General features: G+C 32.7%; 1 protein-coding gene across 2 annotated transcripts in view; it reads right to left on the bottom strand.

Moving 5' to 3' along the window:
• Positions 1-24,726, bottom strand: part of LOC126890529 (myb-like protein X) — a 40,585-nt gene extending 15,859 nt beyond the window's left edge. Inside the window, exons 1-3 of one of the 2 annotated variants that reach the window (XM_050659533.1) lie at positions 24,591-24,726; positions 13,582-13,767; positions 1,282-5,805 (exon numbers count right to left, since the gene is read on the bottom strand). In XM_050659533.1, coding sequence (XP_050515490.1) covers positions 1,282-5,805; positions 13,582-13,762 — 4,705 coding nt within the window. In that variant the 5' untranslated portion in view covers positions 13,763-13,767; positions 24,591-24,726. Of the gene's footprint in view, positions 1-1,281; positions 5,806-13,581; positions 13,768-24,243; positions 24,470-24,590 lie in introns of those variants that run through there. The other variant, XM_050659534.1, reaches the window with a different exon arrangement.
• Positions 24,727-26,567: the final 1,841 nt, after the last annotated feature.

Below are 26,567 nucleotides of genomic sequence, written 5' to 3'. Positions count from 1 at the left end.
ATTATTTCGACCGAAATTTTTTAATTAACATTTTAATTATTGCTAAACTATTGGTTAGATTGTCGCCGGCCTCCTGATATATAATCTACTATAAAAAATCTGTCATGTCACCAATTTATTTAATTATTGATAAATAATTACTTTCCTAAAATTTTAATTGAAAATTGCAGATTTTTTGGGAAAGCTCGGATTTTCCTAGTAAAATTTTTGTTGAAGGAAATCGAAAACAAAAATAAATGTGGAGAACTAAATTGCGGTGAATTTTTATTTGAGTGTTTTTGGTTTAAAGGATAAATCTTATAGTTACAGAGCACTAATTGAAAAAAAAAAGAAGATTTGAGAGCGCTAATTTGTTTATAAATAAAATAACACACTTTCTGCGGACTTGCCATACCCCATATTACTAATATATGCAATCTTAAGATTCGATTTTAGCAAGCAAATAGCTGGTAAATAACTTTTCCCAAAATGACATTTTTTCGATAATTTGACCAGACTATCAACAAACGTTGCGGTGGTTGCATAGCCAATAAATCCTTAGAATATAAAATAAACAGGAAGGAGTCTATCATATATAAACAACACCTTAAATTTCTAGCGGAATCGGCCATCTTGAACGTCTGTGGATGACTCATAAGTTTTTGTCAACCAGGTAGAAGGTGTTTGTGTATTGGATCAGCTGTGTGCATAGGCGTACCATCTGGTAAAGCTCCTGTATATGCAATCAATCAACTGAAGTTATTAGTATAATAAAATGTTATTTAACTGACTTTCAACAAAATATTATATTAACACGTATTTTCTTTTGATCTATAGCTGTTTGTTTAACATCAAAGATGTAATAAAATGGTTAAGAATTTCTTTTCTTCCCTCTTTCAAAGGTACGTCACTGGAGATAGAAAGCAAATCTGACAGCTGATCGCCATTTGCAACCTCCTTCCTGGCTCGAAGTAATTTCGCATTGTACTCCTTCCTGGTTTATTTTATATTCTAAGAATAAATCCAATAAATAGGAGGACCAACCCAAATTCTGAGCAGTGTCAAAATGATAACGTTAATATCCCCTGTTGGAACTAATATCGAAATGAATAAGAATTGCTATAAATTGCGACTGTCATGGCGGACTCGCAATTAAATTGCGACATCGAAATGAATTAGAATCAGGCCCCTGATGTCAGTATAACAATCATCCAATCAGTATAAACACCTTCGTGTTGCCTAGCCTATCGCACCAGAAATTGGAAAAAATAAGAATGAAAAAAAAATACTATATTAACGTACCTATAATAGCATTACTATCTTCTGAAGGTGTGTCCTCTTCTCCTTCTTCCGCCATATCATCAAGAAAACTATTGCCGGACTGCTCTTCATAATCTCCATCAGAGCTGGAATCTTCATCAGAGCTGGAATCTCCATCAAATTTGGAATCTTCAGCTTCTTTAAGTAATCTTTCCAGTTCAGCGTCCAATCTGGGATCTTCATATTGTTCCAAAAATTGCGTAGAATTAAGTTTCTTTCCGGCTTCGTTCTTTTTGACAACTTTAGTAGGTTCTGTATCTCGTTTGTTATCTTTCGGAGATTCATCTGAATTTATGTCATGCTGCTTCTTTTTGTTTTTTGAGTCTTTAACCTTTGTTCTTATATCTTCTGGTTCAGGTGGATCGTCTACAGTTGAGGACTCAAACCAATGGTCAAGCGAAAATCTCTTATTAATTTTTGCATTGTTTTCCTCATTTGTTTTCGAATTTAGTGCTGGATGTACGTCAATTTTCTCTTTCTCTTCTGTTATTTCCAGAGCAACGATACCTGATTTTTTCTTTTTTCCTTTTTTAGGACTTGCTGTTGAAATTTCGGATGAATTATGGGTTTCGGGTGTATGTTCTTGATGATTTATTTTCTCTTGGGACATTTTTGCTGGGTCTACAGTAAAAATTTCCGATTTTCTCTTTTTTCCCTTTTTAGGACTTACGACTGCTGAAATTTCGGATAATATATGGGTTTCTACATTTTCAAGATTGTTTTCGGGTGTATTTTCTTGATTATTTGTTTTCTCTTCGGAAATTTTTGCTGGATCTACAGTAACAATTTCCGATTTTCTCTTTTTTCCTTTTTGAGGACTTATGGCTGCTGAAATTTCAGGTAATTTATGGGTTTCTACATTTTCAAGATTGTTTTCGGGTGTATCTTCTTGAATATTTGTGTTCTCTTCCGATATTTTTGCTGGGTCTACAGTAACAATTTCCGATTGTCTATTTTTTCCTTTTTTAGGACTTATGGCTGCTGAAATTTCAGATAATTTATGGGTTTCTACATTTTCAAGATTGTTTTCGGGTGTATCTTCTTCATTATTTGCGTTCTCTTCGGATATTTTTGCTGGGTCTACAGTACAAATTTCCGATTTTCTCTGTTTTCCTTTCTTAGGACTTATGGCTGCTGAAATTTCAGATGATTTATGGATTTCTACATTCTCAAGATTGTTTTCGGGTGTATTTTCTTGATTATTTGTGTTCTCTTCCGATATTTTTGCTGGGCCCTCAGTAACAATTTCCGATTGTCTATCTTTTCCTTTTTTAGGACTTATGACTGTTGAAATTTTGGATGATTTATCTACATTTCCAAGATTATTTTCGAGTGTATCTCCTTGATTATTTGTTATATTTTTGGAAATTTTTGCTAGGTCTACAGTAAGAATTTCCGATTTCCTCTTTTTTCCCTTTTTAGGACTTATGGCAGCTGAAATTTCGAATGATTTTTGCGGTTCAAGTTCTAGACTGGTAGAATTTACAACAGACAATTGTGTATTATTTGATTCTTCTTGTGCCTTGATTGGATTTAAAAGTTCTGACATTCCCATTTTTTCCGGTAACTCATTTCTCTCTTCGTTTTCTAATTCAGATAAACTGCTACTCGAGGTACTTTCAGAGCTTATAGTTTCTTTTTGGTCATGTATTAACTGTGTTGCATCCAGACCGTTTTCTTTTTTATTATCCATGATGATACTTTGAGAAGTTTCTTTTTTCTGATGGTCAATAATATCTGATTCAATTTCTTCAGCTTTATCTTGGGTATTTGTGGGTGTTGCAGATAATTCCTCATCCTTATCGTCTTGAACTATGTCTTGAAAAGTATTTTCCATATCGTCGTACTTAACACTATCCTCAGTGATTCTATTATTTTCTTCTTTACAGTCACAAGTATCCGTTATAGCAATTTGATCTTCTCGTATGTTTTGCTCTTGATCTGCTTGTATGGCATTCTCTTCTGTACTAACTGAATCACTGGATCTCAGTGAGCATGCAAATTTATCATCAACCGAAGAAGTTACTGATTCTTTTTCTAGGTAATCAGATGTAATGAAAATTTTAGCACTTTCAGTTATTTTTTCATGACTATCTTTTGTTGGCTGATCACTATCATTTTTATTAATTGTAGCTTCATCATTATTTTTAATTTCTTTGGATAACTCTTCATCCTCTTCTAATGTTTCAATGTCAATTTCTGGATCATCTTCACGTTCTATTATCTCAGAACTTTGTTCCTCATCCCGACTAACATTAAGAATATCTTCTTTAACAGTCTCATTTCTAAGCGATTCAGATTGTGTAGGAATAACGGGTGATACTTCCTCTGTATCTGACACATCAAACTCATAATCTTCTGATATATCTTTGGTCTCAGTAAATCGATCATCTTCTTCCTCCTCCTCTTTCACCTCGATAGACTGACAATCCTTGCTCTTGCGAGATTCTTCTCTTTCATCGGTTTCGCTAAATCTGTCGTCTTCTTCTTCTATTTCTTCCGCAGCAGCTTTATCAGCCGTAGAACGATCTTCAATATTTGAGATGGTTTCTACATCGTGATGATTTTCTGTAATATTTTGTAATGAGTCTACTGTGACAGATTCGGATTCTTTTGAAGCAATTTGTGATTCTTCTATACTAACTTCGTTTTCATTCTCAGTTATATCTTCTCTATTTTCTGCATCCTTACAGTCGGTTTTATTTAGGAGAGAGTCCGTTTTTAAGTCAACACTATTTTCTTTGTGACTTTCCTTTAATGACTTTAGTTTCGATTTGTCTACATCTAAGGAAGATATTTCTTGGGCGTTTTCTTTAACTTCTGTATTTCTTTCATTTTCATGATTTTCTTTACTTATATTTAATGTCGTATTTTCTTTTTCATTAGTTTCATCCTCCAAATTGTTTTCGATCGTTTTAGAACCTTTTGATATTGTTGTATCTTCGGAATTTTCGATATAAGTATCAGATAAATTTAAGGAAAAAGTTTCATCCACAGTTAGATCAATAGTTTTTGAATTTTCGTTTGGTATGATGTGGCTCTTTTCCATTCTAGAAACATCTAGGTTTAGGGTAGTATCAACGTCCATTGCTTCGACAAAACTGTAATCAACATTTTTAGGTCTGAAGACATTCGAAACACGATTCAGAGTTATGTTTTGAACTCGTTCTGGTTTGGCAGATGCAGCTAATTTTTCCAAAACATTCTGCTCAGCAGTGATTGGGGGTTTTGAATTTTTTTCTAGATTTAGATGAGCGTTTTCTTTGTCGCTACTATCACTTGCCTTAGAATCGTTTAGGTCACCTTCGCTTTCTGTAGTTTCATATTTGCTCTTGGACAGATTAAATTGAAACGATCCATCTGAACCATCGCTAATAAGACACTTCGTTTCGGTTTTCTGAATAACTACCGTTTCTGATGTGAATACATCATCATCGACAAGACATTCTTTCATCTGTATCGATTTATCATTATGTATAACTTTTGTTGAAAACTGTATGTCTTCTACATTGACGTTGCATGTTAGATCGTTTTCTTCTGGTGTTTTCAAACCTATTTTTCTGCGGGAAGGGGAATTTGAAAGTTCCTCATCACAACATGTACACTTCTTATGTGGGGTGTGTTCTCCAGATTTGCATTTTTCTATCTTTTCTTGAATTCTAGGTGATTTTCTAACCGTTTGACTGTCTGGTGTTAGACGTCCTCCCTCAGGAACTATAACTGGGCTACCTTTGAGTTCACTTTTCTCCAATTTTCCCTTTCTTGATTTTCCTTCATTGTTGAGACTTGGTGAAGCTTTTGGCGTTAAACTTTTTCGTCCATCTTCATCACCCAAACTATTTTCACATATAATATAAAGCTCATTAGTTTTGTCTGTATTTATTTTTATCTCACTACTTCCTGGGACACTTTCATCTTTACGTTTTGCAGTGTTTTGTGCTTCTTCTTTTTCATCTATAGGTTCTAAAATAGCAGCCGTTTCAGACACTGAGAGCCTTCTTTTAGGTTTCATTGGAGTTTTCACTTGTTTAGGTACTGTGTCGTCTTCAGCATCAATTGACGATCGACGACTTCTAGTAGTTCTTCTTGGTTCTGGTTCAGCAGCATCTTTAGTTTCTTCATCTCTAGACATAGACGTCCTACTACGAGTAATTCTTGCAGGCCGTTGTTCTTCGTTCACATCATCTTGAGCTGAACTTCTTCTTCCTCTAATTGTTTTTACAGATGATTCTTCTTCCACTTCTTTCTCGTTTTGTATCGAGTTTCGTGTACTTCTGACAGGCTTCGCAACTTCTTCCTCAATATCAGATTGTATAGAACTCCTCCTTCCTCTGATAGGTTTTTTGGTTTCCTCCTCACGAGTTGCTGAGCTTCTACGTGTTCTAATAGGTTTCACAGTTTCTTTTTCAATTTTCAAAGAACTTTCACTGGAAGTAGACGATCTTCGAGATCTAGTTTTTCCTGGTTCAATGCTTGCTTCTCCATTATCTTTAGTTACTGATGATCCTAAAATAAAAAGTAATTGAAGTACCATAAAATATGTAAGAGTACAACTAATATTAACGACATGACAGTTCTGATTCCTCTTAAATATTAATTACAAAAAAGTAAACAGAAAATGTCTCAAGCTGGGCTCGTTTCTATTGCTTGCTTCGTTTCTTGTGTCAAGGTGTGTTTAATGATAAATGCATTGTCACCTGTCACTCTAAGATAATAGCCCTGTGATGGATGACCGAAGTTATCTTTAACGTAAAGTTATCCTGTAGTTAAGTTATAATCCTCGAACTGGTGTGATGTATCATATTTAACTTAACTACTTGCGTTATTTCTTGACAATAGGGAACTTGCACTAAAAAAATTTTTTGCATAAAATCGTTAATTTATGTTTAAAAATGTTATATTCAAAATATTACGTCTTAACAATGAATAGTCTACGTACAACATCTGATCAAAGTTCCGCACCTAAAATTTCCGTTTCAAACAACTTCAAAAGCGCGAGCTTGGGTCTGACGTCACAGGCCACTCTTATCGTTTTCGCCCGTTCGGTGGGCTATTGCTTTGAATGCAGTTTGCCATTGCCAGTTGTGCGTGTCGAATAACTGTGACGTTTGCTCGGTATTTATGTTATTGAATTTAGTGTAGTTTAATGTATTTAGTGTGTAATATACTTTATCAAATCTGCGCAATATACTGTATAGTGCCGGGATGCAAAAGCACAACTGTCAGAACATCCAACAAAAATTTTTTTACTCTACCAAAAGAACCAAAACGTTGATTAAAACGGCTAAAGGCATGCAGGCGAGATAAAAGGATATTTCACAAAAAAGCATAGGTCTTTATGTCTGTGAGGATCATTTTGATGTAAGTATTTATCTAATTAGGTACCTATTTTCTACTTAAAAAAAATTAGTTATCGTTTCATGAAAAGTGCCTACTTATACTTGTTTATGTGTTGCAGTTGGAACAAGATATGGATAACTATATAAAATTCAAGATTATGGGTGGTCCCAAAATTATTAAGTCAGGTGTTGTCCCGCACATATTTGATTGTCAACCAGACAGAAAACGAGCTTTTTCTCAGCCTGTGAGGGAAGCAGCCCTTAAAAGGGTTAAACGACAGCTTCTTCAAGATGCCGCTTCTACATCTAAGTCTGTTTTAGAGGACAATGATGATAAGAGACAATGTGATCCTAGTTTCACAAACTTAGTACAATCAGGACCTGAATTAAACCAATCAGCTTTACCTCAAAAACTGAATAATGCATCAACACAGACTCACATCAAAATAAGAAGTAAAGGTATTCAGTGCAAATTTCAAAGGAGTGTTACAGTCGGGTTGTCGCCATTGAAAATACATAATAAGGATGCAGGAACTTCACCTATAAAAGACTTGCAAATATTTGAAGATACAAAAAGTGAATCAGGAAGTTCTGTATTTGAAGAGTATAGTGAATATAGTGGTAGTGACGACTGTTGGTACAATGAAAGTGATTCTTTATCTTGTGATGAAGATACTAAAGAAGAGGAAGCAAAACAATTTAAAAGCTTGTCTTTGAAGTGTACAGTGATGAAGTTACAATACAGACCTAGACCACAGTATATAGAGGTTCCACAGTAAAACCACTCCTCTGTCGGCGCTTTGATCTCAAGAAGTAATACCGGCAGTACGCAATTGGCAGTTCACTAGTGGTGGATGCGGGTTTTCCCTGTTAAAACCCGTACGTTTCTATGCGACTAGCAATGCGAGAGTGGGGCAAAAGCGATTAAGAACATTGCGCGGTCGCCATGCGCGACTACAGATTTTACTTCCAATTTTTCGGAGAGTGGTTCTACTGTTCCTCTTTATACTGTGCCTAGACTGTATAAATGGGGCTACCAGAATATGCATTTTACGCGTTTCAATTAATGGAAAAATATTGTAAGACTCAATCAATGCATCTATTTTTAACTCTTAAAAAGATAAGAACAGGACAAACATTTATGTCTCTTGGAGATGATTTCGGCATAAGCGAAAGCAATGCTTCGAGAATATTTGTAAAATCTGTTCCATTACTTAGTAAATATTTAAGATCTTGTATTTTTAATCCCCAAGTGAGTTCAGTTAAATTAAACTTGCCCTTAGCATTTCGAGCTCGTAGTAAAGTATTTTGTATTATCGATTGCTTAGAAATTGAAATTGAAAAACCATCAGATTCTGTTAAACAGTCCTTAACATGGTCTGAATACAAAAAGTGCAATACTCTAAAATATTTAATTGCTTGCACTCCCGATGGGATTATTAATTTTAATTCTACTGCTTTCGGTGGAAGAACATCGGATGCAGTTATTCTTGAACATAGTGGTTTTTTAAATGTTCTTCCACCGAAAGAGGCGGTAATGGCTGACAGGGGTTTTAAACACATAGAGCATTTGTTAGTTAGCAGAGATTGCCAATTAATTAGACCACCAAGTGTATCTTCAAGTACAAAAACTTACAAAAAGTGAAGTTTTTTAAACAAAAAGAGTAGCTAGTTTAAGAATTCACATTGAACGAGTTATAAGTAGATTAAGAGCATTTGCTTGCTAGCCCCCATGCCTGTATTGATAGCAAAATGATATCACATACAGATAATATAACAAAAATTGTTTGTGCACTCATAAATTTACAGTCAGGAGTAATATCGGGAAAGTAATTTTAAATTGATTTTTTTGTATATCTACTCAATGATTTTGTGATCGAAATACAAGGAAAATACGATCGAAATACTAGGAATTTTCAATTAAAGACGATTAAAATGTACTATTGTACTTAATCGCTTTCTTTTGAAAACCCCTCGTGAGTAATAGTACTTATACGTTATAAACACCTTAGTAATTTCTAAAGATTTATAAATTTCACTTTAAAGTAAATAAACTGATTGTAGAACTATGCAAGAATACAAATAATAGCTGGTAATTTCCATTTAAATACGATTAAAATGTAATATACCCGTAATACCTAATCGCGTTGTTACTGCTAGCCCGGTTGACTGTGGCCTCTGACGTCAGACCAATAGAAGGACGTTCAAGAGCCTCCTAAGATATTTGAATTTTATAGCATTTTCAAAGCGTCGTAATTAGCGTACGGGTTAAAAATATTTGTTTTTTTCGCATGCAAGCGTTTTAAGATCATGTTACCTTATGTTTTTTAATATTATTTTAATATTTAAAAATTTATGCAAGTTCCCTATTCTTAGGGTTACCATACGTCCGGATTTCGTCCGGACAGTCCGGATTTGAAAGACATGTCCGGATTAGTGTCCGGATATAAGAAATGTCCGGATTTTTTCTTTACTAAAAAAAAATGCAAAACACTTGGTCCAACGGAGGGAAAATTTCATTCTGCGCAGCACCTAGTTAAATTCTAGGTCTAAAGTATATTAAAACATAGGTGTATATGTATTTTAAACTGGCAAAGATTTTCGATGTTAGGTGCATATTGTAGCGAAACAGCTGTGCTTTTAATTGTGCCATATGCATTTCGCATATACAGTCTGTTCCAACGAAAATTTTACCACCCCCGAAATTCAGAAACCAAGAGCTTCTTCAAAATTTAAAAAAATACATCAATTTATATTGAGAGGGGGACGAATTTTCATGCAAAATTCATGCCCTCAAATGTAACCCTCCACTGCCCCGCATCAACCACCACTTTTTTTTTTAAATAGCAAGTGTGATCGAGTGGCACATCATTTGAAAGGTAATTTTTTTATCTACACACTTTATTTTTTTAATTTACATAACAAGTTCGAAGATAATTTTGGACTTAACAAATGTATTATAAATTAGTTAAATCCAACACAGTCTTTAAAGTTATTTCGCAAACTAAAAAAAATAGAGGGTCGTGTACAGAAAAAAAAACTACCTTTCAAATGATGTGCAACTCGACTACACTTGCTAATTAAAAAACACTGGGGGCCAATATGGGGTTATATTTGAGAGCATGAAAATTCGTCCCCCTTCCAATACAAATTGACGTGCTTAAGTTTGCCGGGGGGGGGGGGATCAAATTTTCGTTGGAACACACTGTATGTACAATTTCGAGGTAGAAACATAGTCAAATCCACATTTTACTTTTTCTACAACCCCTTGGACTACGCCTGTCCGGATTTGGCCTTAATAAATTATGGTAACCCTACCTATTCTTGAGTTATCTGATATATCAACTGTCACTTTATAACGCGGCGTTAAACCTCAAGTTATGAGATAACTTTGTAGTTATGTAAGGTTAGGTTCATATTTTTACTTGTTTTTAGATAGAAATCAAGTGAATATTCAACGACGAACGCTGCTTCAGGTTGTCCTAGGATTTTGTGTGGCATGTTATTAATTTAATATCAAGTATAAATCAGTACAAAATTAAAAATATCAAAAAAATAGACCTCAAATAACAATTAAAAGCACGTAGGTAATAATAAGATTAAAACAATAATTAAAAATAAAAAGTAAAGCTAATAATTTAAGAATAGAAGGGTAATACAATTTTAAAAATCATACAAAAATCAAATCGAGATATAATTGTTGAATATGAGTTGAAATTTATAAAGCATATTTTATGGTTATTTTCCAATCCTGTCAAGCCTGCGTCATGTTCCGATCAATCTCTCGCACTCACTCCAACTTGTACTATTTCTGCATAAGGTTCTTTTTGTTATTTCAAACTTTGTTACTCAAATGTTATTTCTCTTTTAACGTTGAAGAAATAACTATCTCATAACGGTGACGGATACGTCACACCGAATTTACGTAAATAGTTATGGGCATCGTTATCCCTGAGAGTTATCTTAACGTTATCATTTGGCTCAGATAGTTAGATTTGAGATCGGTGGAGTGCCTTCGGTAAGTATTAAAAAACGTCAGTTTAATGCAGAAAACAAACAACATTTCAAATTCTTGTTAAGTCAGGTTGATTGGCCAAATCTCTTTGCATGTCATTCTTCACAAATAGACAGCCAATGGGAAAAATTTAAAAATATTATAGACATTATTTCAGCAATGTTTTCCTATAAAAAGATTTAATAGCAAAAATCCTAAAGAGAGTTGGACAAGTACACCAGAGGTTACTTCCTGTAAATCACGGCTGGATATTTTGTTCACTTTAAGTGCCAATAATGAGCTGTATCGAGAGGACTATAGGGCTGAAAAGCGTAGATATAATAAACTTTTGGTTGTCTCGAAAACACTTTTATCATAAAAGGTTGGAAACTAGTGATAACACGTCTAAAGTTTCATGGCAAATAATCAAAGAAATTAAAGGGAACTCAAAAAGCTCCAATGTTCTGGGCTTACAAGGTGAGTCAAATGCTCTATCCAATGAAATCAACACTTGGCAAATGCAGCTATATATGCAGTCAATAAAATCAAGCCGGTAGAAAACTTCAACATTAATATCAGCACTGTCTCAGAAAGTATGTTTTTGTTTTCTGTTTCTGAAACTGAAATTCTAAAAATAATTCAAAATCTAAAAAATAAACATAGCTCTGGTCAAGATGGAATTTCCACAAATATAATTAAGTATGTTGCACATGAATTAAGTTATCCTCTAACTTACATTACAAATAATTCCTTCACATATGGCTACTTTCCGCAAAATTTAAAGATAGCTCTGGTGAAACCACTGCACAAGAAAGGTGATCCAACTAAAGTGAAAAATTATCGACCCATCAGTCTTCTCTCGTCCTTCTCTAAGATTTTTGAAAAAGCTATGTATAACAGACTTGAAAATTTCTTCAGGTCAAAAAATCTTCTCAAACAAACACAGCATGGTTTCCTAAAGGGCAAATCAACTCATATTTGACTTTGTTACTAAAATACTTGAAAACTTGGAACTAAAAAACAAAACACTAGGAGTTTTTCTAGATCTGTCAAAAGCATTTGACAGTTTAGATCATCAAATACTGCTGATCAAAATTGACAAGTATGGAATACGAGGCCCAGCTTTATGGTGGATAGAGTAATTTATCACAGGAAGGTCAGAGAGAGTTTGTCTGGAAACTAATGGTGAGAGAACACTCTCAGAAGCACTGAATCTCGAGTTGGGGGTACCCCAGGGAAGTGTTCTTGGACCTTTTTTATTTCTTATATACATCAATGATCTTGCTGTATCATGTGTGTTGTAATCTGTAACAGATGAATCATCTAGCCTTATTAATTTCGCAGATGGCTTAAATTATCTGATTTGGGCCAAAACTGTTGGAAGAGTTGCTCTTAAAAACAGGTGAAAATCTGGAGAGGGCCGAGAGTTTGCTGGGAATAAATTATTGTTGAACTGTGATAAGACTGTCCTAATCTATTTTAGAACCATTCAGTCTCGAGGTCCGATCACGAATATGGTAAATATTCAATCAGACCACATAGAAACATCCAACTCTGTCAAACTCCTGGGTATCTACATTGACCAATATCTGCAGTGGGATGTACACCTATTGCAGTAATGTAAAAAACTGAACTCTGCATGCTACTCAATAAGAGTGCTTAAAGAGTACTAACTTTTATTCTCAACTACGTTATGGAATCATGTTCTGGGGAAATGCAGTGGCAACATCAGAGCTTCTTGTCATTCAGAAAAAAATAATACGGATTATTCTTGGGATGAAAATCAAGGACTCATGCAGGGAGAAATTTAAACTACTAAATATAGTTAATTTTCCAGCCATCTACATTTATGAATGTTTAAAGTTTCTTTTTAAGAACCCTTCATTATTTAACCATTACATCCCCAATCATACTCATCACACAAGAGCTCTAAACCTAGCTATCCCTATACACCGGCTTACTCTAACAGAACGGAGTCCACTATATGCCTGTATCAAATTCCACAACAAGTTACCATCAGCGTTAAAACAAGAGATTCTATTTGGAAGATTTAAAAGAGAGTTATTTAAATATCTGGTCATTGTAGAACCATATACTGTGGTGGAATACCTGGAGTATTAGTTGTTTTTGTTTTTGTAACATGTAATGTCTAATTTTTAATTTTAATTATGATAATTGTTCTATGTACGTAGTTTAGATTTATACAATCTCTTTTCTTTTTACTTTTACCTTTAATTGACGTTATTTGCTCAAATATGTAAAAATTTTATGCAAATAAAAATTATTCTATTCTATTCTAAAGGACATCGCACACATCTTATGGAAAATATAATGTCACTCAAATTCAATAAAATTTATACGAATAGATTCGTTTTAAATTAACGGTCAAATCTTATCATTGCGCCAACTCTTAATTATGATTAATTACGGCGCAAATTGCAATTAAAGTTTATCGAAATCACATTTTTGGAGTCAGTAAAACTGTCAGTTACAATTACTATTGCTCTGGGTGCTATTCAAAAGAGCCTTAAACCCCGCTATTATTGAAAATATTATTATTGAAAATATGGAGTTGGCGCAATGATAAGATTTGACCGTTAATTTAAAACGAATCTATTCGTATAAATTTTATTGAATTTGAGTGACATTATATTTTCCATAAGATGTGTGCGATGTCCTTTAACTCAAACTTTAAAGATAACTTCGGTCATCCATTACAGGGCTGAATAAGAGTGAAACAAACACCAACCTACAACACACAAGGACACTGAATAAAGACATATCGAATGCAGTGTAGACAGATATTAGAAAATTTAAAAACCAAGGAATTGTACAGACTATAGGAGAAAAAATAGCAATAAGTAGAAAATAATCTTTCAACGAAGGGATAAATAGGGCAATGTTTTAACAGATAGAAAATTTACAAAGAAATAAAACACTAATATTTACCTCTCTTTCCTCTATTGGCTGTACCAGTTTGTTCAACTTCTTTATCTTCATTACTTTCTTTAATAGTGTTTGCTTCGGACGGCATTGGAGAAGATACTGCAATTATACGACACGATCTTCTTAATGGGGACCGCGGAGCTGTCGATTCTTCAGCTTGTATTATTTCAGTGGGGCGTGGCATCTCTTCTAAAAATATATACCAAGATTGGGATTATATAAAAAACAAAAGTTATGTAGCATAAATACACTAATCACATAATTTTTGAAACAAAAAAAGTTTAAAAGTAAATTTTAATTTTTTTTATCAGAATGTTATAATACTCATCTATCGTCTTCGTTAGGTATCTACAAACCCATAACATTTTAAGTTAAAACGTGTTTTTGCAGAAAAAAAGAACAGTAAACAAAACGATGTTATAGTCTGTTCGCTAAACTCAGACACAACTGGCTAGTGATTTTAGTTGGTAATTTTTTTGTTTTTTGTCAATTTTGCCAAATTTGGCAAAATTACCAACTATTAATTATTAACTATTATTAATTATTAACTACGAGTATTAGTAATTATTAACAATTTAGTAATTATTTTTTTGCCTATTTTACGAAATTGTCAAAATTACTTACTAAAATCACTAGCCAGTTGTGTCTGAGTTTAGCGAACCGACTATAAAAGGGAATATTTATTTTGGACATTTGTGTTCCAGAATTTGATTTGTGCACTATGTTTGCGTGAGTTTTCAATGAGGAGGTGCATCCTTACAAAAAATGAGTAACATAACATAAAAAATGAGTAACATTCTTTATTTTTCAAAAATCATTACAAACGAGTGAATTCCCTTCCGTTTGGAAAGTTAGTTTTATATCACCGATATTCAAGAATGGCGATAGAAGCAGGGTTCAAAGCTACAGACCTATTAGTATCCTTAATACTATACCTAAACTGTTCGAGAGTTTAATATGTGACAAAATTAAGCCTAATACAAAACGTAATCATTGAACAACAGTAACAGTATGGTTTTGTTATGGGGAGATCAACTGAAATGAACTTGTTAAATTATACCTCCTTCTTAAATGAAGCCTTGGAAAGCAAACAACAGGTAGATGCGATTTATACAGATTTTTCCAAGGCGTTTGATAGGGTCAACCATACGTTATTGTTACATAAGATCGAACAGTTAGGTTTCTCTGATCCTCTGCTTAGTTGGATTCGAAATTAGTTCGTATTAAGAATTATTTCTCTAATGAAATTATAGTTATAGACCTATCTTTTTTAATTTATTTATAAATGACATAAATAAAAGTTTCAATTTTGCTCAATTTCTTCTATTTGCTGATGACCTTAAATTATTTCACATAATTACCTCTGATTTGGATCGCTACAATTTGCAATCAGATCTTAATAATCTTGTGGAATGGTGCTCACTTAATGGCATGGACTTAAAATGCAAACAAATGCCATGCTATAACTTTTACTCGACTGAGAAACTTTGAGAATAATTCTTACTATATACGGGACACTAGGTTACAATTAGTTGACTCAGTTATAGATCTGGGTGTTATTCTTGACACTAACTTGAATTTCAACCTACACATTAATAGCATGGTTTCTAAGTCATTAAAGATGCTTGGCTTTGTTAAAAGATGTACCTATGACTTTACGACTGGTCGTTCTTTAAAACTTCTTTATTGTTCTTTGGTTAGACCACATTTAGATTATGCATCATGTGTTTGGTCACCTCAATATAATTGTCACATTAATAAAATCGAACAAGTTCAGCGTAAATTCTTACGTTATTATACTCATAAGATGCATTTCACTGGTCAAAGTTATGAATCTTTACTGCAAATTATTCGACTGGACTCATTACAGAGTCGTCGTCAACATATAGATCTTTGCTTCTTATATAACCTAATACATGGTCATAAATTCTGTATCTCACTCTTAAATAAAATTGGTCTACGTGTACCTTCAAGAACCACCCGTTCTGTGACCACCTTCCACGAAGTCATTAACCGTACAAACTATGGTTCAAGTTCCTATCTCTGTAAGTGAGTGCGCAGATTGCAGACTTTTTAGTTGGCCGATAGTTTAGTCGGCTTCTTAATCAGTACAGAGAGGTATGCAGATGCGCACACTACACCGATTCACCAATGAATATCTCTCTGTACTGATTAAGAAGCCGACTAAACTATCGGCCGACTAAAAAGTCTGCAGTCTGCGCACTCACTAAAACTATTAAATTAGCAAACACATTGTCTCCGCATGTTGATTTCTTTGTGAACGACTTTACTGCGTTTTCCACACAATTACATTTATATTTAACTTAAATGTTTTAATTTCGGGACTGACTTGTCAATTACTGTTATTGTCTTTGTTCTAAGATAAGTTGTATTTGTCAATTGCAAAATGTTTTAGATATTTAGATTTTATTACTTTATATTATACGCTGTGAGCTCGTACGTAGAGGGGATATTTACAAATTCGCGAACGCCAGAGTGGCAAGTCTGTAAACGTTTACCGGAAATTTGACATAAATGTCAAAGTGGTTAATTTAAAAGTGTGTGTGTGTTTATGTTTTATTGGCACTGGTTTAAGCAACCAACTGGCCAGTCAATTATTTAATTTAAAAGTAAAAGTAAAAACATTAATTATAAAAAATATTAGTTGGTCAAAGCTGTGGTATATATTTTTACCTTAAATATACTTACGTTTTAAATACTGAATTTGAGTTTTTTTAATGTTCCGTAATATCGTTGATTGAAATAAACGGTAATCCATCTACACGATAATTGTGAAAGTATCCGAAGTAAGAAATTCATATTTTATCAATAGAACGTCAACATGATTAGCAAAATTTATAAAAAATCGAGTACAATTTAATTAATTTTTTGCGTTGTAAATATTAAGCGATAACAATTAAATAATAAATTTAAAAATTACCGGTGAAAGTTGAATTAGTAATCCGCCAGGAGCGCCACCAGCGAAGCTCAGAGCCTATAGGACTAGGTCTCAATTGTTAAATGAGAGCAAGTAATTTTATTATTGTTTATTATGTATTTACCAATTTTGTACTAGATCTTATTTTGAATTGTTTTTCTAGTTTGTGTGACATTTTAATTGTATTATGTACTAATGGACTTCGGTCCGTCAATAAATAATAAATAAATAACGTCAGAACAAGTAGCCCAAATTGTAGATTTAATTGAAGATGGACGATCGCAGCAATATTATCTTGCTGATGGTATGGGAATCCACCAATCCCGCGTTTCAAGGGCTTTAAGAAAATATAGAGAAAGTGGAGAATACACAAGAAGACCGGTTCCAGGACTTCCCAGGTGCACGAACCCCGCAGATGAACGTTATTTACATCTGCAAACTTTGCGTACATATCATGTTACAGCTAGACAACTGCGAAATGATCTTTCCATAGTCCGTGGCCCGTAATGTTCTGTTCGTAAAGTGCCAATTCGGTTAGAAACAGATTATAGTCCAATCTGTGGGTGAAAAATAGGTCGATTTCAGGATATAATTCAGGAATTTTTGAAACCTATCAGGTGTTGTAAAGGACGATGCCAGGAATAACTTATACTAAAATGTAACCAAAAACTTTGTGCGGTTTTTTTATTTATGACGATTTAAATTTTTGTTAAATTTGCAATTTTTAAAGATTTTTAATTTTGCAGCTTAGGATATTCATTTTAGAGAAAAAGTTTTAAATAGAAAAATGTAGTAAATTAATAAACCTACAATTTGAGCTATTGCAAGTTTAATTTCGTTAATACGAATGTTAATTGCGTTATTTATTGTAAAAATAACTTTTATGTATTTTTTAAGACTTTAAAATGAAGATCTTCCAATACTAGACATAAAAAAAATTTGTAGTGCCCGATTTGTGAACTTGTTGCTTAGATATTATAATTTGTTTATCCCAAGAGGTCAAATGTCCAAGGCTATAACTTTTTGAAAAAAAATCGTACAGAGTTAATCCAAGATCCACTATCCTTCTAAAGACTTATATTTTCATGTTCTGATGTAAATAAATGCGTATAACATTTTTCAACCTCTTATTTCGGGTTTGAAAATAAGGGGGCAAATTTCGTTATAAACATTAAGAACTGAAGCCGCCCCTGTACATCCAATGAGTTTCTAGCTTTCAGATTATTGTTGCTGAAGACAAAATAAAGATTCAAAACCTAATAGAAATTATTTTCTACGACCAACTGAAGCCGAGATAATTGTTTTTGTTTTCTTAAATCGTACTGACATTATTTATAACAATTAAGAAATTATTTCACAGTCATTGACTAAAGAAAGACTGATATTATCTTAAAATAAAAATAAATTGGACCGAAAGTTACATTTAATTATTAAAAATGATTTTTAAAGTGTAGGGGAGATTTATTTTTCGTTTCGACTGTGATTTATTGTGTCGGTTGCCCTTAGCAACGGGTAGCAACTTATAATACATTGAATCACGGTTTTCGCTTTAAATTTTAAAGCACCGCTTGGATTGACATGAAATTTGGCAAACACATAGATAATCTGTTGAAGAATAAAAATGATATTGGGCCTCTGTGTGCTTTTGTCCTAGGGGTGAGTTTCACCTTTTATAAGGGGTGAAAAAATATATGTTCAAAATAAGTTCGGAAATGGATAAAACGTCTAATTCTAAGCACCTTTTGTTCTATAGATTTTTTTCACCAACTGAATACCTTTCGAGTTAGGTTCGAGTAAATACCTTCATTTTTCAACAACAAAAAAAAAAACACGTTTTAGGCGGTTTTTGACAAATAACTCAAAAAGTAAGTATTTTATTGAAAAAAAGAGTTTTAACAAAAATATGGCAAATTAGAAATTGAAAAAAAAAATGGTGTACGCGTGAAATCTCTAGACCCAGTAGAAACAAAGTTCTAGCTAATGAAAAAGAGGTTCATATCCGTCAAATTTCAAAGTGGATTATTTCAACGTGAAATAACCAAAAAATCATGCACTTTTTGGAGAAAAATCATTACAACTTTTTTAAAGTGTTTAAAAAATATGTATATCTGTTTAAAAAAAAAGTTTATAGTATCAAAAATAAGCAAGTTACGCTGAAAATAAAGTTGATCTCTTTTTTTTTGGTCAAAAAACTCGGGAAAGTCACCCCCTAATTAGCATCAAAAATGAAATTAATCAATTTTACTTTAATGTTGTTTTACTCGTGTATGTGTCGTTTATGTCTGTAAGTTTCATCGGTTCAAAGTGCTTATTTTTGAAGGGGCAGTAGTTAAAAGGACTTGAACTAGTCAATAATCACGAGTGTATGCAAATTTAAAACAGCCATATCTTAACAAATTTTTGGCGTCCAAAAAAAGCAAAAAAACCAAAATATTCATAACAGCAAAACTATTTTTTTTAATCTTTGTGATTTTTGGTCACATTAATAAATTTTAAGTTATTTGGAAAAAAACATTTTTTTAAATTAAAAATTAAAACAGATTTACTTTAAAACCAATTTTTTTAAATAAGCCCTTTGAACCGATGATACTTACAGATCATATAAATAATACATGAGCAAAGTAACTTGTGAAGCGGTAATGATTAATTTGATTTAAGATGCTAATTGGGGGTTGACTTTCGAGTTTTTTGGCCAAAAAAAAGACATCAACTTTATTTTCAGAGTAACTTGCTTACTTTTGATGCTACAAACATTTTTTAAAAACAGATATACATATTTTTTTTAAATACTTTAAAAATTATTTTTCTCCAAAAAGTGCATGATTTTTTGATTATTTCACGTTGAAATAATTCACTTTGAAATTTGACGGATATGAACCTATTTTTCATTAGCTAGAACTTTGTTTATACTGGGTCTAGAGATTTCATGCATACATCATTTTTTTTTCAATTTTTAATTTGCTATATTTTTGTTAAAACCCATTTTTTCAATAAAACACTTATTTTTTGAGTTATTTGTCAAAAACCGCCTAAAAACGTGTTCTTTTTTTGTTGTTGAAAAATTAAGGTAAACTCGAAAATAACTTGAGGTATTAACTTGGTGAAAAAATGCTATAGAACGAAAAGTGCTTAGAATTAGACGTTTTATCCATTTCCGAACTTATTTTGAACATATATTTTTTTACCTTTCATAAGGGGTGAAACTAACCCCCAGGACAAAAGCACACAGAGGTCCAATATCATTTTTATTCTTTAACATGTTATCTATGTGTTTGCCAAATTTCATGTCAATCCAAGCGGTGCTTTAAAATTTAAAGCGAAAACCGTGATTCAATGTATTATAAGTTGCTAGCCGTTGCTAAGGGCAACCGACACAATAAATCACAGTCGAAACGAAAAATAAATCTCCACTACACTTTAAAAATCATTTTTAATAATTAAATGTTACTTTCGGTCAAAATAATTTTTATTTTAAGATAATATCAGTCTTTCTTTAGTCAATGACTGTGAAATAATTTCTTAATTGTTATAAATAAAGTCACTACGATTTAAGAAAACAAAAACAATTATCTCGGCTTCAGTTGGTAGTAGAAAATTTCTATTAGGTTTTGAATCTTTATTTTGTCTTCAGCAACAATAATCTGCAAGCTAGAATTGCAAAAAACGGCCATTTTGGACTTTTCGCAGGCTGTTTTAGAATTACGAAAATTAACGAAATTAAACTTTCCATAGCTCAAATTGTAGGTTTTTTAATTTACTACAATTTTCTATTTAAAAGTTTTTCTCTAAAATGAATATCCTAAGCTGCAAAATAAAAAATCTTTAAAAATTGTAAATTTAACAAATGAAAATCGTCATAAATAAAAAACCGCACAAAATTTTTGGTTACATTTTAGTATAAGTTATTCCTGGCATCGTCCTTTACAACACCTGATAGGTTTCAAAAATTCCTGAATTATATCACGTTTTTGATATGTCTTCGACTTTGTCTTGGATATTTGAAGTCTACACCCGTTAATATAATGGAAGTTGAGGCGATAGAACCACCCCTGGAATTTCGACGACAGTTTTTAAGTGATAAATTTATTACTAGAACCATAGGAAAAAATAAAAACTATCTGCAGGATATACATAAGTTATCAATTTTAGATCTAACTCATAAATATTGGACAAAGAAAAAATGTCCCCTTCTTGTAGATAGTTACTTGAAAATATCTCAATACCGAAGTACTTTCTATACTTATGAAAATCAAGTTTCACCTATGTATTCCCATGTATTAGAAGAAATTTTCTCAAAACAAATTAATACTTTTTTTATGGATATTAATTTAAATCCAGCCGTTTTTCAATCATTTATACTTCATAAATGGCCACACTATCAGTTTTACTATACAGATGGATCCAAAGTACAAAACAAAGTAGGATGTGCAATAATCAATATTCAAAGTGGATTTAAAAAATTATTCAAATTGCCTTGTGAATCATCGATATACACCGCTGAAATGATAGCGATACTTTTTGCTTTAAGACACATATTTAGTAACGAACCCTATAGCTGCATAATATTTACAGACAGTAAGAGTGTCGTTGATAGACTAACTAACGTACATAAGTACCACAACTCAATCATATAGAACTGGAAATTATGACTCTTTATAATAAAATTGCAAATTTAGGAAAAAACATCATTATTTCATGGATAAAGGGACACGCAGGCATTAGGGGTAACGAAATAGTAGACAGGCTAGCCAAATCCGCTCTAGAAATAGGCGAAGAACTTCCCATGAACTTACTACCCATTTCGGATATTGCTATTATTAGTAGAAGACACCAAAAAGAAAATTGGCAAAGGTATTATCGAAACACGAGAACTGGTAGTAATTACAAACAAATGCAGCCTGAAATTCCCATTAAAAGATGGTTTCATTCTGTATCAAATCGCCATTTCATAAGAGTTATAAATAGATTGAGATGTAATCATGCTCTTACCCCCCTTCATATGTACAGTTTGGGTCTCACAGAGTCACCTAACTGTGATTGTGGAAAAGAAGGTGATCTACTACATATTCTCTTCGAATGTTCACATCAATCAGTAAATATAAACAAATTTTATGATAATCTTAATACATTAAAAATTCCACTTCCCGTCTACCTGAACAATTTGATATTTTCTGAAAATATTAATATATTAAAAACAATTTACGAGCATATCAAAAACTGTAAATATAGATTGTAGCAATAAAATTTACCCTGTATTTAAGAAATTTTGTTAAAACAAAGCAGGCATGTTTGTTAAAACAAAACAAACATGTTTGTTTTGTTGTTATTTTGTTTTAAACCCTGTAGATTTAAGTAATTATTGTATATTATAATTGAAAAAAGAAAAGAACAAAAAAAGAGAAAAGAAAAAAAAAACAGAAAAAATAAAAAAAGCAACAAAAAAAAACTAAGAAGATGTAAACCTCCGCGAGGATGAATCGGGTTTACGTCTTAGCGTAGTAAAAAAAAAACAATTTATAAAAAATAACAATAAAAAAAATAATAAAAAATACAAATTAACAATAAAAAAAATGCAACAAAAAATACAAAAAAAAATTTACAAAAAAAAAATGAACAACCAAATCAGAGTATTATTTAGATAATAATTGTAGATAATAATGTTAGTTTGTTATGTATTTAGAGTTAGAAATACAGAAAAAATTCCTCTGATTGAAAAATCAAATTTGTTTGTTTTTAAAATAACAAAATGTCTGGCTAATTGGCTCGGCCAAGGCCATCAAATTCACTCAAAAAAAAAAAAATGTACATCATAAAATGGTGACCAAATGATAGAGGCATATTCCAGTTTACAGCGTACAAAAGTGTAAAACAATAATTTAGTGGCCTTAGTATTAGTGAGATTTCGACTATTTCTAATTAAAAATCCATAAGATTTAAGTGCTTCTCTAACCTTTATATTAACATGTTCAACAAAAGTGAGTTTGTGATCAAATATAACTCCAAGGTCTTTAATTTTATTTAAATGTTCCAGTTCATTGTCATAAATAATATAAAGATGGTATATAGTAGACTGTTTCCTGAATAACTAACTACTTTGCACTTATTGGCATTAAGATTCAGATGATTTTCCTTACACCATTCATGTACGCGGTTCAGTTCACTCTGCAGAAAATGACAATCGTTAGGTCGCTTATCAATGAATAAATCTTTAAATCATTGGCATAACATAAACATGGTGCAGAAATAGATTCACACAGATCGTTAATAAATAACAAGAACAATAATGGACCTAGATTAGAACCTTGTGTAACCCCTGAAGAAGCTAGGTACTTTGCCGATTTGTAACCATTGTAAGAAACAAACTGCGTTCTATTTGACAAGTAAGACCTCATAAAAGTAACTGCATCCTCAGAAAGACCAAAGTGACATAATTTAGAAAGCAATACTCTGTGGTGAATTCTATTGAACGCCTTCGAAAAGTCAGTATAGATGACATCAACTTGACTTCTATTATCTAGGGCCTCTGAAATATATTGTGTGACCACTAATAAGTTTGTCATCATTTAGAGCCCCTTCGCAAAAAGCAAAACAAAGCTTAAAAAGTGGTTTGATTAAGTGAGATCATCCACCGCATCTTCCTCTTTTTCTTGGCTTCCACTCCACCATCTTCCCCTTTTTTTTCTGCTATTTAATAATAAACTTCCACCAGACATAATAACAAAAGCAGTTGAATTTATAAGAAGCTCTGTATCCACTATCCATTCTGTACCTTTTTTGTTCGTTTAGAATATATTTATTGTTCCCACAGTGACTCAATACACGAAAAATTTTGAATACAGTAGAACCTCGATTATCCGTCAGGGCACAGGACCAAGGGTATGACGGATAATTGAAAAGATGGTTAACAGAACATTAAAAAAAATAAAAATTCATGGTACAACTCTCAAATTTCATTTGTATGTTTTGTTTGACAATATAAGAGGGATTTGTGTTCGTACAATCGAATCAATTTAAAATATTCTGAAAGCTATGTTTGTTTTACTGTTGCTTCACATTTTGCGACTGCTGAATTTCTTAATCGGCATAAGATCATGCAATTTACTTTATTGGCTTCTTCTTGTTGAGGATACCACTCAATGAATTATTGCATGTGCGATGCAGCTTCTCTAGATTATTTACGCAAATCTGTGTCAGTTACAATAGGTTCATCAACATATTTACAGTCAAATACCAAGTCTGTGTCAGTTTCTGAATCTGTTTGGTCCGCCTTTGTTGCCATTTCAATGATTTCTTTATCTGTCAGCAATGGATAGCCGTTTGTGTCCTCATCTCGAATCAAATTAACTTTTTTTTATTTTTTTGGATTAAAATTTTTGCTTATGTAGTCAATCCTACGTCTGTATGTGCCCTGACGGTTAACATAGGTGACAGTTAATGGAGAGACGGATAATCGAGGTTCCACTGTATGTGGTGCAATGTGCTTGCCGTTTAACCAACACTTTCATGAGCACTCAAATATTTGATATTTAGCAAGCACTTGTTCAGTATTTGCCAAATATCGCATGTCTGGTGCCGCCTTTATAGTTATTTTGCCGGTTATTAGCACACTCATCATTGTATATTCCTTTGATTATAGCAAGGAAGAAATAGAGGAGCTGGACATGATAGGTAACTAATTTGAAAAATAAGCAATGGGCATGAATACTAATACAATACTCAATACTGACCGGTACTCGATAAGAACAATGGCAATCATATTGATAATGTCCCTAAAACTGTAAATTCTTACACACATTTAACACTTTAACAGAGAAACTTAACAACCATTCAACTTTTTGAGGTTAACAATTTTTAGTTCATTTTCCTACAAATACCGACTAAAATAATAAAAAAAGAATCATTACGATCAAACGTAGGTATGAATAAAACTAAGTAAACATAAATGGAAATAAAGACACTTTTTTAATTTGAAGAAAAAACCGGAACAAAAAGAACTTCAACCTCGATTATTTTTGACAGTAAGTAATAAAGATCAGCTTAATTAATCAACAAAGACATAAACTAATATACTTACTAAGTCGATTTTTTATACATTAACAATCAAACATTACAACATAAATAAAAGTTTAATTCCCGAAAATTAGCACGTGCACTATTTTTGCCCTCTTCTGTCCTGTCAGTGACAATTTAACCATAGAGGTATATATTAACATAGAGGGAGCCTACCTTCCGCGCTTCCTGACGACAAGATCTCGTGGACTGGTTTGCGGCATCTCTTTCTAACACATTGTATCGAAAATCTACGATGACATTCAGTGTGAAGATAGGCACGGAAGAGGAGGACAACTGTAACAGCTTTACTATGTGAAGAGTGAAACAGCACTAATCCAAATAAAAAAGATGGTGTCGTCACTTCGCTCTGAATGACACTCTCTCTATGCTAATATATAACTCTATGAATTTAACAGCTGCATGAAGTTTTTAAGGCGCAAATTTGTGAAACGGTTGATAAATGTCAAAATCATTCAAATGTTCAGGTTAACCAACTGAGATTTAATAGACATTTTATCCGAACTACCAGTAGCGCACATAAAAATATGTTATAAAATTAGTGCAAATATCAAAATGTGAACAAATTAGTTGAATTGGAGAGTAAAAATGTTCCAATTGATAAATAATTTTTAAGAAGAACTGTTATAATTTTTTCCTTGTCCATTGGTCAATGGTCAGATTATTTGATTAAATCAGCCAGTCCCGGCGCTAGGGTATAAGGTGCCCGCCTGCAAAACTAGCACAGGCGACCTTAGGCTTTTTAAATTAGTTAGTATTTTGTATAATACCAGCAGAAAATAGCAGCCTGCAGTGCTTCAGTTGCAGGACCGTTATCGTCGGCCCTGAAATGAGCATACATCCATATAAAAAAAGAATGTGTGTGTACTTTGTACGCACGTAAGAAGTTATACTTCTATTATATGATTTAAACGAAATTAATATACTTTTTATTTATATTTTGTTTAAATATTAAACTAATTTATACTTACTACTTCTCAAACATTTTTATTAGAACAGTGCCAAAATTAAAATAATAAAAGAATAAAACACACATTAAACAAGCCACAAATGATGTCTGAACATTAATTGTCGAAATTTTTTTTAACTAAATACGTATTTTCTGAAAATACAATTATATAATAAATATACTTACAATCATAAAATGTATTAAAAAAAACAAAAAAGAAAGTTTCTATTGGGACTCGAACCAGCGCTGATAAGAGCGGTTGGTATTGGAATTCATTCGCATTCTCCGCTTAGCCACGGACACTATGTGTCATTATTTACGAAGATCGACTAACTAAACGGATTAAACTTGTGATATTTTTGACATGTCATTTGAACATCCAATCAGAACAAAGTTATAATGCGCATGCGCCGGGCTGATAGGTTTTAACATATAAAAAAATCACCCTCTATCGCCGGTAAAGAAGTATAACTTCAAAAATTGCAAAATATTTTCCGAGAGCTGTTAGACAGTTTTGGGTAGGTATTTGAGGTAATCTGAATTTTTTTAGGTAACTCCATCGTCCATAGTAGCCTGCCGGTCTGGCTGGAGGATACCGGTCATTTTTACCAAAAACCCTAAAAGTTAAAAAAGGGGTCAAAATTGTTATTACAAAAAATATCTTTGAGGTGATTTTAAAGTAAATTTAAATAAGTATTCAAAGATAAAGAAAATAAACAAGCCAGGCGATTTGCGAGGGATTTTAACTGTGCAAGATGCTTGCATGGGCGGCCCAGAATTATTTTCGGGGGGTGCATCTGAACTTTAGGGGATTGCACCTGAATGTATACGTACTATTAGCCAGTATAACATAATCAACTATCCATCCATCTATATAAGGCAGTGGTTTCCAACCTGTGGGGTGCGCCCCCGTAGGGGGCCCGAGACTGTTACAAGGGGGGCATGCAGCTGTTTCCAAAATTAGCGTTAGCTTTTAATAGGTTCACCGAATGCCAGAATGCTTCAATATTACCCGAAATATTACTTGCACTG

The sequence above is a fragment of the Diabrotica virgifera genome, chromosome 8, assembly GCF_917563875.1.
Source record: "Diabrotica virgifera virgifera chromosome 8, PGI_DIABVI_V3a".
NCBI lineage: Eukaryota > Metazoa > Arthropoda > Insecta > Coleoptera > Chrysomelidae > Diabrotica > Diabrotica virgifera.
Note: the sequence above shows the minus strand (reverse complement) of the source record. Positions and strands in the feature narration are given on the sequence as shown.